The 14,930-nt window shown below is 38.9% G+C and overlaps 1 protein-coding gene and 1 long non-coding RNA gene across 6 annotated transcripts in view; one reads left to right on the top strand and one right to left on the bottom strand.

Annotated features, from left to right (window-relative positions):
- Positions 1-14,930, bottom strand: part of PDZRN3 (PDZ domain containing ring finger 3) — a 263,935-nt gene that overhangs the window by 148,063 nt on the left and 100,942 nt on the right. Inside the window, exon 1 of one of the 5 annotated variants that reach the window (XM_081528296.1) lies at positions 6,972-7,024. The exons of the other annotated variants lie outside the window; for them this stretch is intronic. Within the exon in view, the coding sequence (XP_081384422.1) occupies positions 6,972-6,974 (3 nt within the window). The 5' untranslated portion in view covers positions 6,975-7,024. Of the gene's footprint in view, positions 1-6,971; positions 7,025-14,930 lie in introns of those variants that run through there. 5 annotated transcript variants of the gene reach the window in all.
- Positions 8,661-11,913, top strand: LOC145520878 (uncharacterized). The gene is made up of 2 exons (XR_014064860.1): positions 8,661-10,462; positions 10,502-11,913. It is a non-coding gene; the product is annotated as an uncharacterized LOC145520878 (long non-coding RNA).

Here is a 14,930-nt window from a genome sequence, read left to right as displayed (position 1 = left end):
ACCCACACCATCAACTAGGCAGACTCTGTGCCTATGGAATATATAAAAGGTTGAGAGCATCCACAAAACAAAATGCACTTCTTCTGATACCTGTGGACACTGAAGGCAAAAACACACAGGAGTAGGACCAGATTAGAATCTGAGCTGCCTCCACAGCAGGTCCAGAGATCAGCACAGTGTTGGAGGGCATCCGAGGGAGGCGAAGTGGACTGTGACTCCCAGTGAGGGAAAGGACTCTGACAGCAGTGACTCAAGAAAGACATTATTCTTATGCTTTGACTTGTTCTGTAGATTCTGTTGGATTTTTTTCTTTTTTCCTCCCTCTGTTGTAGTTTCGATTTTATTGGCACTATGAAATCTAATTAAGCTTTTGAGCTTTTTTTTTTGTTTTTTCCTCAGTCACATTTTTTTTATGATTGTTATAAACCTCTGCCTCTATGTTGGGCTTTTGCAATCCTGTGGAGTTTTCCTTTTTTTTCTTTCCTCTTTTTTATTTTCAATTTTTAATCTTTTAAACGTATTATTTTTTCTACATTTACTCCTTTGTTTGCTTTTCCCACAGTTCTTTTCCCATTGTAGCTAATCTTTTATGTATATATATCTTTATCTACCTCTATTTAACTTTGTATATCTATCCTTTTCTTTCTTTCCTTTCCTCTCAACATATTTGCTAGTTTTATTTTCATTGCTTTATTCCCCAATTGGCACCTTGTTTTAGTTTTGTTTTCCAGTTTGTGCTTTAGTTAGTTTTGTTCTGGTAGATAAAATTTTTGGTGTCCTTTGTTTGCCAGGTCAATCTATTGTACTTTATTTTTGTTGGACTGTTTTGATTTTGCTTATGGGTGTATATGTATATGTGTATATTCAGTCAAACTTTTTACTGTGGTTATAAATCTCTGACTCTATGTTACGCTTTTACAGTTCTGTGGAGTTTTCCTTTTTTCTCTTTTTTATAATTTTAATTTTTAATTTTTTAAATCTATTATATTTTTCTACATTTATTCCTTTGCCTTTCCTACTGTTTTTTCCCCTTGCAATTAATCTTTAACGTATATAAATCTTCATCTACCTCTATTTAACTCTGCGTATCTATTCTTTCTTTCCTTTCCTCTCAACATATTTGTTAGCTTTGTTTTCATTGCTTTATTCCTCACTCGGCACCTTGCTTTAGTTTCGTTTTCCAGTTTGTGCTTTAGTTTTGTTCTTAACTGGTAAATATAATTTTTGATTTCCTACGTTTGTTGGGTCAGTCTACTGTACTTTATTTTTGTTGGAATGTTTACTTTGCTCATGGGTGTATATGTATATTCCATTATTTTAATTACTATTTGCCTGATTTTGTAACTGCCATTTGTCTGGGGTTCATCTTTGGTTTATCATTTTTGGATATTTGTTGTAATCTCACTTAATGCCATAACAAGCCACTTGTGGAATCTTCATTCCTGACCAGAGATCAAGCCCTGAGCCTTTGAAGTAGGAGCACTGACTCCAAGACCCTAGACTACCAGAGAATGAACACTGAAAAGTGAAAGTGAAGTTGCTCAGTCGTGTCCGACTCTTTGCGACCCCATGGACTGCAGCCTACCAGGTTCCTCCGTCCATGGGACTCTCCAGGCAAGAATACTGGAGTGGGTTGCCATTTCCTTCTCCAGGAGATCTTCCCAACCCAGGGATTGAACCCAGGTCTCCCACATTGTAGGCAGATGCTTTACCGTCTGAGCCACCAGGGAAGATTACCAGAGAATTAACCCTAGTGAGTATCAAATAGTGAGAACTCACACAAAATAAACCACTTGAATACAAGACCTTACATCACCCAAACACCAGTAGCACCCTTTGCAACAAACAAAACAAAAATACAAATCCAATTATCAGCAGACAGGACTATCACCTCACTCAGCCTTGCCCATCAGAGGAAAAACAAACAAAGAAACAAAACCAGCACAAATCTCACCCTATAAGAAGCTTACACAAACCACTGGACTAATCTTAAGAGGGCAGAAATCAAAAGGAAGAAAGAGTTCAACCTTGAAGCCTGAGAAAAGGAGACCTCAAACACAGTAAGTTAAAAAAAAAAACAAACAATGAAAAGGCAGAGAAATACTACACAAATGAAGGAACAAACTAGAAACACAGAAGTCCAAATAAGTGAAGAGGAAATAGGCAAACTACCTGAAAAATAATTCAGAATAATGATAGTAAAGATGATCAAAAACCTTGAAAACAAAATGGAGAAAATGCAAGAATTAATTAACGAAGACCTAGAAGAATTAAAGAATAAACACACAGAGACAAACAACACAATTACTGAAATTAAAAATACTCTAGAAGGAATCAATAGCAGAATATCTGAAGCAGAAGAACGAATCAGTGAGCTGGAAGATAAAATGGTGGAAATAACTTCTGAAGAGCAGGATAAAGTAAAATGAATGAAAAGAACTGAGGATAGTCTCAGAGACATCTGGGACAATATCAAATGCACCAACATTTGAATTATAGGGGTCCCAGAAGAAGAAGAGAAAAGGAAAGGATATGAGAAAATTTTTGAAGAGATTATAGTTGAAAATTTCCCCAACATGGAAAAGGAAATAGCCAATCAAGCTCAAGAGGCACAAAGAGTCCCATACAGGGTAAACCCAAGGAGAAACATGACAAGACACATACTAATCAAACTAAGGAAGACTAAACACAAAGAAAGAATACTAAAGGCAACAAGAGAAAAGCAACAAGTAACATACAAGGGAAACTCCATAGGCTTAACAGCTGATCTTTCAGCAGAAACTCTGCAGGCCAAAAGGGAATAGCAGGATATATTTAAAGTACTGAAAGGGGAAGATCTACAACCAAGATACTGTACCTGGCAAGGATCTCATTCAAAACTGATAGAGAAATAAAAAGCTTTTCAGGCAAGCAAAAGTTAAGAGAATTCAGTACCACCAAACCAGCTTTACAACAAATGTTAAAGGGACTTATGTAGTCAATAAATACAAAAGAAGAAAAAAGATCTAAAAAATCAAACCCAAACAATTAAGAAAATGGCAATAGGAACATATGTATCAATAGTAACTTTAAATGTAAATGGATTAAATGCTCCAACCAAATGGATTAAATGCTCCACAGACTGGCTGAATGGATACAAAAACAAGACCCATATATATGCTGTCTACAAGAAACCCACTTCAGACCTAAAGACACGTATAGACTGAAAGTGAGAGGAAAGAAAAATATATTCTATGCAAATCAAAAGCAAAAGAAAGCCGGAGTAGCAATCCTCATATCAGAAAAAATAGACCTTAAAATAAAGAAGATTATAAGCGATAAGGAAGGACACTACATAATGATCAAGGCATCAATCCAAGAGGAAGACATAACGATTGTAAATATCTATGCACCCAACATAGGAGCACCTCCATGCATAAGACAAACACTAACAGACATAAAAGGAAAAACTGACAGTAACACAATAATAGTAGGAGACTTTAACACCCCACTCACACCAATGGACAGTTCATCAAAACAGAAAATTCATAGGGAAACACAAGTCTTATATGATACATTAGACGAGATGGATCTCAGTGATATCTTCAGGACATTCCATCCAAATGCAGAAGAAAGACCTTCTTCTCAAGTGCACTTGGAACATTCTCCAGGCTACACCACATCTTAGGTCACAAATCAAACCTCAGTAAATTTAAGAAAATTGAAATTGTACCAAGCGTCTTCTCCAACCACAACGTTATGAGACTAGATATCAATTACAAGAAAAAAACTGTAAGAAACACAAACACATGGAGATTAAACAACTCGTTTCTAAATAACCAACAGGTTATTGAAGAAATCAAAAGGGAAATGAAGAAATTTCTAGAAACAAATGTCAATGAAAACACGACAATTCAAAACCTATGGGATGTAGCAAAAGCAGTTCTAAGAGGAAAGTTTATAGCAATACAATCCTACCTCAAGAAACAAGAAAAACATCGAATAGACAACCTAACTTTACATCTAAAACAACTGGAAAAGGAAGAAACCCCCCAAAATTAGCAGAAGGAAAGAAATCATAAGGATCTGAGCAGAAATAAATGAAAAAGAAATGAAAGAAACAATAGTAAAGATTAATAAAACTAAAAGCTGGTTCTTTGAGAAGATAAACAAAACTGACAAACCTCTAGCCAGACTCATCGAGGAAAAAAGAGAGAAGAATCAAATCAACAAAATTGGAAATGAAAAAGGAGAGGAATGCAGAAATACAAAGGATTGTAAGAGACTATTATGAACAACTATATGGCAATAAAATGGATAACTTGGAAGAAATGGAAAGATTCTTAGAAAAGTTCAATCTTCCAAGACTGAACCAGGAAGAAATAGAAATTATGAACAACCCAATTACAAGCACTGAAACTGAAGCTGTGATCAAAAATCTCCCAAAAAAACAAAATCCCAGGACCTGATGGCTTCATGGGAGAATTCTATCAAACATTTAGAGAAGAAGTAATGCCTCTCCTTCTAAAACTCTTTCAAAAATTGCAGAGGAAGGAACATTTCCAAACTCATTCTATGAGGCCACCATCATCCTGATACCAAAATCAGACAAAGACAACACAAAAAAAGAAAACTACAACCAGTATCACTGAGGAACATAGATGCAAAAATCCTCAACACAATTTTAGCAAATAAAATTCAGCAATACATCAAAAGGCTCACACATCATGATCAAGCTGGGTTTATTCCAGGGATGCAAGGATTCTTCAATATACACAAATCAATCAATGTGATACACCATATTAACAAACTGAAAGATAAAAACCATATAATCATCTCAATAGATGCGGAAAAAGCCTTCAACAAAATGCAGCACCCATTTATGATTAAAAATCTTCAAACAATGGGCATAGAACGAACCTACCTGAACATAGTAAAGGCCATATATGATAACCCTACAGCAAACATTATTTTCAATGGTGAAAAACTGAAAGCATTCCCCCTAAGATCAGGAACAAGACAAGGGTGTCCACTTTCACCACTATTATTCAACATAATTTTGGAAGTCTTAGCTACAGCAATCAGAGAACTAAAAGGAATAAAAGGAATTCAGATCAAAAAAGAAGAAGTAAAGCTCTTACTGTTTGCAGATGACATGATACTGTACATAGCAAACTCTAAAAATAGTATCAGAAAATTACTAGAGCTAATCAGTGAATTTAGCAAAGTTGCAGGATACAAAATCAATACACAGAAGTCACTTGCATTTCTATATACTAACAATGAAAAATCAGAAAGAGAAATTAAGGAATCAATCCCATTCACCATTGCAACAAAAAAATTAAATATCTAGGAATAAACTTACCTAAGGAGACAAAGGAACTGTACACAGAAAATTATAAGACACTAATGAAAGAAATCAAAGACAACATAAATAGATGGAGAGATAGTCCATGTTCCTGGGTAGAAAGAATATTGTGAAAATGACTATACTACCAAACACAATCTACAGATACAATGCAATCCCTATCAAATTACCAATGGCATTTTTCACAGAACTAGAACAAAAAATTTCACAATTCCTATGGAAACACAGAAGACCCCAAATAGCCAAAGCAGTCCTGAGAAAGAAGAATGGAGCTGGAAGAATTAACCTCCCTGACTTCAGATCATACTACAAAGCTACAGTCATCAAGATGGTATGGTACTGGCACAAAAACAGAAATATAGACCAATGGAACAAGATAGAGAGCCCAGAAATAAACCCATGCACCTATGGGTACCTTATTTTCAACAAAGGAGGTAAGAGTATACAATGGGGCAAAAACAGCCTCTTCAATAAATGGTGCTGGGAAAACTGGACAGCTACATGTAAAAGAATGAAATTAGAACACCTCTGAACACCATACACAAAGATAAACTAAAAATGGATTAAAGACCTAAAGGTAAGACCAGAAACTATGAAACTCTTAGAGGTAAACATAGGCAGAACACTTGATCACATAAATCAAAGCAAGATCCTCTATGACCCACCTCCTAGAGTAACAGAAATAAAAACAAAAGTAAACAAGTGGGACCTGATTAAACTTAAAAGCTTTTTCACAGCAAAAGAAACTATAAACAAGGTGAAAAGACAACCCTCAGAATGGGAGAAAATAAGAGCAAATGAAACAACAAAGGATTAATTTCCAAAATATACAAGCAGCTCATACAACTCAATGCCAGAAAAACAAACAACCCAATCAAAAAGTGGGGAAAAGACCTAAACAGACATTTCTCCAAAGAAGACATGCAGATGGCTAACAAACACACGAAAAGATGCTCAACATTGCTCATTATTAGAGAAATGCAAATCAAAACTAAAATAAGATATCACCTCACACCGGTCAGAATGGCCATCATCAAAAAGTCTACAAACAATAGAGGTGCTGGAGAGGGTGTGGAGAAAAGAGAACACTCTTGCACTGTTGGTGGGAATGTAAATTGATACAGCCACTATGGAGGACAGTATGGTGGTTCCTTAAAAAAACTAGGAATAAAACCACCGTATGATCCAGCAATCCCACTCCTAGGCAGATACCCTGAGGAAACCAAAATTGAAAAAGACACATGTATCCCATTGTTCACTGCAGTACCATTTACAATAGCTAGAACATGGAAGCAACCTAGATGCCCATTGACAGATGAATGGATAAAGAAGTTGTGGTACATATACGCGATGGAATATTACTCAGCCGTAAAAAGGAACACATTTGAGTCAGTTTTGATGAGGTGGATGAACCCAGAATCTATTATACAGAGTGAAGTGAGTCAGAAAGAAAGATAAATAACGTATTGTAACGCATATATATGAAATCTAGAAGAATGGTACTGAAGAACTTATTCACAGCGCAGCAATGGAGAAACAGACATAGAGAACAGACTTATGGACATGGGGAGAGGGGAGGAGAGGGTGAGATGTACGGAAAGAGTAACATGGAAACTTACATTACCATATGTAAAATAGATAGCCAACAGGAACTTGCTGTGTGGCTCAGGAAACTCACACAGAGGCTCTGTATTCCCTGGATGGAGGTTCAAAAGGGAGGGGATATATGTATACCTATGGCTGATTCATGTTGAGGTTTGACAGAAAATGACAAAATTCTGTAAAGCAATAATCTTTCAATAAAAAAATAAATTAAAAAGAAATAAAAACATGGCAAAAAAAATTCTAAACTCTTCTTAAAAGTTTCTAAACTCTTTTAAGATACAATATGAAGAATAAAAAATCGCAAATCTAGGGCATTTAAAAAAATTCATACATTCTGAGATATCCTTCAAACTTTTAGACTCACGAATAAAGTTGCTTCAGGGAAACTGGCTGTCTTTCTTTAAGCTATTTAAAGAATCTGCCCACTCCTAACAATTTTTTTTTTTTTTTTTTGCTCAGAACTCTAGTTAATGGGGACTCAACACTGGTACAAGAAGGACAAGGGGAATCCTAAATAATCATGGTTCATATCATGTTCCAGACCACCCCAAGAGACCACTTGACCTAAAAATCAAATGATGGAAATAAACCCTTGTTTACAGGGGTTGGGCAAAAAAAAAAACCAGAATTCTCCCACGATGAGCAGAGAGGTAAGGCTCCCTTCATGAGTCCTCCTTGAAGTTAGCGTCCAAAACCCACAGGCTTATGTATGCACTCAACTGACCTGGACAAATCACTCATGCTGACACTCAGAGCTAGGAAGGTCAAGGTCAAAGGGCAGTGGGCTCTGGGGTCAAGGGCCACCCACCACAGACTAAAGAGGCCACAGGCAAGATCACTCATTACTGCTGTGGTTGCTCGCCTTGGATCCCTCGTGGCTGAGACGTGCCAAAGAAGAGAGTATTCTTTAGCAGCTGGTTTAAAAACCTGCTGGTTAATTCTTCAAACACCCTGTCTTGCTTTTATCCAGTGTACTGAGAAGGTTAAACTAAATGACCTCCCTTCTGAGGGTCAGGGGAGCTTGTTAGGGAGTCTGAAGACTTGTGTTGTAGAGAAAAACAATGGCCAACAGGGCAAGCAGCAAGCAATTATCAATAAGGATTAGATAAACGCAAGACGCAAGACGCAGCAGAGACTGGCTCAAGTTAGGCAAGATAACAATGGCCCCGTTTCAACCCAAGGAGGGGGAGAGACTCAGGAATAAATAAATGCTCACCATCTTTTATAAATAATGATGAAGTAATGTGTCTGATTCCAAATTCTGCTGGTTTAAAAATTCAATTGCATTCCTCACTTTATTTCTGACTGCACTCTTAATTTTATTCACAGCATAAGAGGGCCATGTAATGATCAAAACAAACAAACAAAAGTAACAAAATGAAGCCATTTTCACAAGATAGTGAAATAGCGTGAAAAACAGAATGAAGATTTTGCATGACACTGGGACTGTGTGTCTTGCACACAGCCTGACGTTGAGGTCTGTGCATCAATGCCTTTAGGAAAATAGAGGAAGACAGATGATCACGAGGGAAAAATCGATATGTTTAATCTCAAGAACATTTCTGGAACAAAAAGCTGATAGGAACTGCTTTAAAACCTTGTAAGAAAGAAATAGTTAACCCACAGGGAGAGAAACCTATGTTTCTGACCAACCTGTGTTCACTAAAAGAGCTCTGGCAAGAATAATACACACTACAATATGTAAGAGCTTTTTTTTTTTTTTTTTTTTTTAATATCTCCATGGCTAGAATGAGGGTTGAGTCCATGAGTGCAACTTTGGTCCATGAGTGCAAATACAAATTAAGCATACCTCTGCTGGAATGAATTGCACGTGGTGACTTTCTACCTAAGCTGCGCTGCATTCATTATCCTCCTAAATGAGGACGTATAAGCCTTACACATGTGACCTAAGGCTGCTGGGAGCTCTGACGTATTGTTCAGGACGTGGAAGGCACCCTGGAAGGGGTCTGATGGTCACTTCTCGCCCTCCCTCATCTGCAGATCAAAGCGCTCCTCCAAGACATTCAGACCAATCAGAACTGAGGCCAGGGCACAGACCCGCCCCGAGATGGGGAAGCGGGCAGGTGGCCCGTGGTCTCCACTCCGTGTTCTCCACTCCGTGTTCTTCACTCCACTTGGTTCCCACTCCTCCCTGTTATCTCATACCCGCCTCTTCTCTGCACTGCTGCCTCTGCCATCCCTCACCTCATCCAATTTCCATTTCCAACTGAAGCCAGTGAATGCTGACTCTGTCATCTGCAAAGCACCTGATTAATGAAGTAAGGAGGCCTTAGGGGTGGGAAGTGGGTGAGAAGGGGAGATACAGAACCCACACTACACAGCCTGTCCTCAAGCAGACGGCAAGGCGTCCGCTGGGAAAATACGAACTCTCTTTTTTTTAATGCCTGGGTCCAAGTACGTCATCTTGGTGGTCTTCCTCATTAATGACAGAGAGAAGGAAAGAAAAAGAGAGAGAGGGAGGGAAGGAGGAAGGAAGGAAGAGAAAATAAAAAGAGAAAAAGAAGAGGGAGAAGGGAGAAAAGTGAAAAGGAAAAAAATAAATGCAATGGGAATTCCCTGGCAGTCCAGTGGTTAAGACTCTGCACTTTCATTGCCAAGGGTGTGGATTCAATCCCTGGTTGGGGAAATAAGACCCCACAAGTCACACAGTTCAACCAACAAATAAATAAGTAAAATAAATATCATATTAAAGAGTTTAGATTTCATCTTATAAGCATGGTAAGCCACCATGTGCTTAAGAAAAATGAAAGAAATGAAATAAACAGGGCCTGGTCTTGACTTTGCTTTGAGAATCTGGGCTGCTTTCTGGTGATCATGTCACTCTTTTCACGAGCTACCTGGTCTTTCTTCCTGTCTGTGCTGTGCTTAGCCACTGAGTCATGTTCAACTCTTTCCAACCTCATGGACTCTAGCCCTCTAGGTTCCTCTGTCCATGGGGATTCTCTAGGCAAGAATACTGGAGTGGGTTGCCACGCCCTCCTCCAGGGGCATCAGAAGCAGGAAGAGAGGGGAAGGGGTGGGGAGATTTGCACTCAAAATCCAACGGTAGGGAGAAGATCAGAAAAAAAACACAAAACTTAAAGGTGTAGATGTATGAGCTCCACAGTACAATCTGGGGCTTTAAAGAGTAAAAGCAAAGTACCTGGTGCAGTGACTCCTACAAAAAGAATAGCGTTCTCACTGTCCTGCCTGGGAGTCACAGCCATCGGAATAGATTTGCATTATACCCACTATCTTCTCTTTAAGACAACAGTAAAGTATATAAAGTGATACACTTTATGGAGAGCTTCATCCAAATGGTACTGTTCAGTGCACTCCATGAGAACATTGCCATTCATTTTCTGACAGCACAAGATCAGCATTGCCATGCCGCCTCAAGAACCATTCAGGCCAGAGTGAATTCATCAACAGGTGAAAAATAAATGTTTCTCTGAGTGAATTCATCAACAGGTGAAAAAGAAATGTTTCTCTGAGTGAATTCATCAACAGGTGACAAATAAATGTTTCTCTGAGTGAATTCATCAACAGGTGAAAAATACATGTTTCTCTCTGTGCTGTTTGTTTTCTCCAGCTGCTCTTAAAAGGAGACAAGAATGCAGAACATCAGCTAGTCTGAATTGTCTAAATCCTGCTCCATCACTGGATGCACTGAATTGAGCGAATCATTTCATCTGTCTCAGGTTCCTTCTGTGTAAACAGAGAAGAGTAATAATACCCTCCTCATAGGATTGTTGTGAAAATGAAAGATATTCATGCAGGGCAAGCCCTTACCCCAAGGCCTGGCACATGTAAGCTCTGTAAGTGTGAGCTGTCAACATCATCAGCAGCAGCAGCATGATTTTACTTCTTATCCATTCACTTAACCGTAATTCCTTAAACATCTGATAACCACCATAAAAGCCTAATGCAAAGCCACAGGACACAAAATCTCTTTACAGGCTGGGGGTCAACTTTTGGCCTCCCTGCAGTGGTTCTGCTCAACCATACTCCCTATCAGCCTGAAGTGCACGTGGGAATGCTGGAACAATGGCCACAAAGATGTCTAGAGAGGTCTGGTTCTTTTACTGGGCACAGTGTAGACACTTTTTACAACTTAATACTCACGCAATAAAAATTAAGTGCTTACATAAGACCACTACCAAATGACAAAAACATGATTATATATTGGTTCACTACAAAATCTTTTAGAGAAATGGATGCTATAATTGAGAACTGGTTATTAAGAATCAATAAGCTCAAGATCAACACCAACATAGTCATATTTTTAGGAAAACCAAGGTAATTCTTGGTTCCTTGAAAATTTCTAAAAAAAAAAAATCAAAATAATCATCAAAGTGATCTTGTTAAAAAGTTGTGGTGTAACAGGTTATGCCAAATCTGGGTCTATTATAAGAACCAAATGGCCTACAAAATTGTAGCTGTCATTTAAAGCAGAATGCAGCCCCTTAAATGGCAATGAGAAAAATACAGATTAAATGTCATTTTTCTAAAGCGAATTCAAGCCAAAAGTCTTAAAATTATTTCTTGGGGAGAAAATCATGGATATCTTTGATTTATATTCATTTCTTATGTACCTCAAAATGCACTCAATCAAAACTGTGGGAATTTTAAGGAAGAAATGTCATGAATTCACTGAGCACCAGTGAATCAACTGACAACTCTTCTGTCACTGGATTGTGAAAAATTTAGCAAGTTGTGATGAAGACCAGATAAGGGATATAGCTTTGAAGAGAAACAAATCAGGGCAATGCAAAACTTTATTACTGGACTATAATTTTTATTATCCTAACTTGATCAAGAGTGCTGATTCTGTCCCCAAATATGTCTGGTAATGAATTATCCTTTTTGTTTTGGGCCAACTAAATCCTATCTTTTCTCCTGATTTCTCCAATGTAAGCTTTAAGCCCTATTCACTTCATGGTATTGCTACAATTTCCCCCATTCATAATCTCTGCCATAACCATGTTTGCCTTTGTTATGCTGAGGATGTCTTGGGTATGTATCTATCACTCCACTCAGTGGGTGATTGTAGGGGCTGACCTTCTTGCCTGATCCAGTGTTTCAACAGCTTCCCCAAACGCTACTTTCTATTAGTTGAAGACAAAGATGCACTGTTGGTCAAACAGATAGCCCCTCTGGAAGGAGGTCCCTTCTTCTTCAGTCAGGGGTGTGCAAGGGGTTACCTTTCCTTGCTAGAGCCAAACCCATCTCAAGGCCCATACTGAGATGGGCCGAACATCTTAACACCATACAGAGCAAATATACACATCAGCTCAGTAAATCCAATCAGCCTAATGTCTAGACTGGGTGCTGCTAACACTCGCGGTGGCCTCAGAACAGGCAGAAACGAGGAGGAGAGAGGGGAGGTCGGTGCACACATTCTCTCTGAGTGAAGCCACTACCCCTCAGCTCCTGCTGGGTGTTGGCTGTGCAGGGAAAAGTGGGGGAAGTACAGCGCTGCCAGACAGTCTCAATTTTCAAATAAAGCCAGGAACCCAGACATCTCTGTAAAAACTCTCTAGATTTTTAAATGTTGGCAACAAATTCCAAACATTTTTAAACACAGTGCTCATTGAGCCAAACACTTCTTTTAGCCACATCCAGCCTGCCAATTATGGAGATGACTCCCCCAAAAGGTCAGGCAACCCGAGTAATCATTTCCATCTCTGCACTATTTGCAAAGGACTGACCAATAATGGGCCCCAACCAAGTGCCAGGCACCCTGCTAACTGCTTTCAGTGAGTCATCTCATTTTGAACCTCATTACAAACTGACTGCAACATCGTTACCCAGGTTGAAGAGATAAAGGTTCTTGTCTAAGTTCTGAGAGTCAGGCAGGAGCAGGATTCGAACTTGCATCTTGGTGACTTTAAACCACACCTACTTTCCACTAATCCACAGGACCAACCTAGAAACAAGAGTGGAATAAAGCAGACCTTGCAGGAGGGGTTTCTCCTGCCCTGGGGAAATTGCTGAGGTGGCATACGGAACTCTATGGCATTTGTTGGGTATACACTACCAAGTTTACTGTTTCAGAGTCGGTGATTTAATGCAGTCACCTAAGTAGTGATAAATAACAGTGTATTTGACCACGTTTCAAACTTATGATTCAGCCCTTCAGTGTGATAACTGCTGGCTGGTGTGCAATGCGCCAGAGGAGGCCAGAAATCTGGTCACTAACTATTTTTGCAAGCAAAATTTTATTCTTAATAATAACAAAGGTAACAATAGTCACTTTTTAAAAGGCAAACCAGAAACTTCTTGTTGCAGAAGGCTTTATACATAATGACTCTTTCTTATATCTAGAAGTTTTGCAACTAACAAGTTGATTTTAATCTCCTTATTTCAACATCAAAGAGAGAAAAAGGTTCAACATCAAATGGATCAGAAATGAAGGATTTTATAAAAAAAAATTTTGGAAACCTCATGCAGCACTCTTTCCTAATTATGTTAACTTAATCAAGTTTCCATATTGCTTAATGCTCACTTTTGGCAAAAATTAAAGCAAAAGCAACTGAGTCCAAAATTAGTGCACAGACCAGTTGCGATTTGTATTTGCCTTAATTCAACTCGACAATAGAGCGATTGTGAAGGACACAGCTTCCTCCCAAATATTCCACCTCCGCCACCTCTCACTCTAGCCATTATCGAGAACAAACTTCCAATTATTTACATAGAGCTGCACAACTACAGGAGTGTTTAACTGTGTATCAATCCACTACCTATTTCCAACTCCAAGTGCAAAAAATAAATTGAGAAAATATCTATCTATATTATAAACTCAAAGGGTAATTTTTTTTTTTTTATTAAAAGGACAGCCTGGAATTACATGGGGCTGCATTTCAGAGTGCTTTATGTAACAGAAGCAGCTTACTGGGACTATCTAGGTGACCCCACACCGCAGAGCAGACAGAATACCCACTGACTGTCCATAGGAACCACCATTCTCTGTGAAAGGCATGGCCACCTCAGCAGGAGAAGAGGGAAGTTCATGTAAAGAACTTTCTTAGTGAGAAGCCCAGCTGAGAGATCACCAAAGACATCAATTATGGATGGTCCTGCTGGGCCTTCCACTTCGTATCTTTTACTTCCGTACACTGGAACATCCTGGAAGGCCAATATGACCTTGTTTTCCTCCAGGTCTCTGTGTCCACATCACCTCTTCCATGGGGCCTAACTTGACCACCCAAGAGCCAAGCATACACTCAACATCAGCACTCCCCACCCAAACCTCCTACCCCCCTTATCTTTACAGTGTATCACTGCACTCTGCAGCACTTCACATTCTACATTTATCAGTTCATAGTTCATAACCTATTCATTCCCCTAGCAGGATGGCACATCCATGAGGGCTGGACCTTGGACCATCTAGTTCACTGCTGAGTCCCCAGTATCACACTTAATCAACAGATATGTATATATATATATTTTTTTCAATAAAGTAATTAATATACAAGTGATAGTTCATTCACAAACAAGTCCACTAGAATGCAAGCACCTCAAAAGCAGGGTTCCTGTCTCAGTTTCCCCTGCAGTCCCCCAACACCTACAACAATGCCTGACAAAAAACAAAGGACCTGATGCCTGAATCAGCAGGTCTTGCCTGGCTTACTGGGAAGCTAATAAGCCAATGCCACCGGCCAGGCATCTGTATTCTTCCAGATGCAGTCAGGTGTCCAGTGGACGTTCAAGATCCTATTTCCCTTCTGTGGATCCTTGGAGGTGAATTCTGCATTAGTTAATCTCATCTTTTAGGTGCTAATTTTAATCTTAAAAGGGCACTTTTGAAAAGAATAGACAGAATGTTTTTGGAGAGGAATATACTTACAGGAACTGAGGGTAAACAATGACCAGATCTCCGAAAGTTCAGAAGATCATGGGTCAAGACTGACAAGGAATCTGTGAACCCTAAAGCAGGAGCTCCTTGGCCTTGCCTGGGCAGCCCTCCCTCTCTTGT

This window comes from Giraffa tippelskirchi, chromosome 9 (genome assembly GCF_054371585.1).
Source record: "Giraffa tippelskirchi isolate mGirTip1 chromosome 9, T2T-mGirTip1v1.2.pri, whole genome shotgun sequence".
In the NCBI taxonomy this organism is placed as follows: domain Eukaryota; kingdom Metazoa; phylum Chordata; class Mammalia; order Artiodactyla; family Giraffidae; genus Giraffa; species Giraffa tippelskirchi.
The sequence above is the reverse complement of the archived record's forward strand: the minus strand, read 5'-3'. Positions and strand labels throughout refer to the sequence as shown.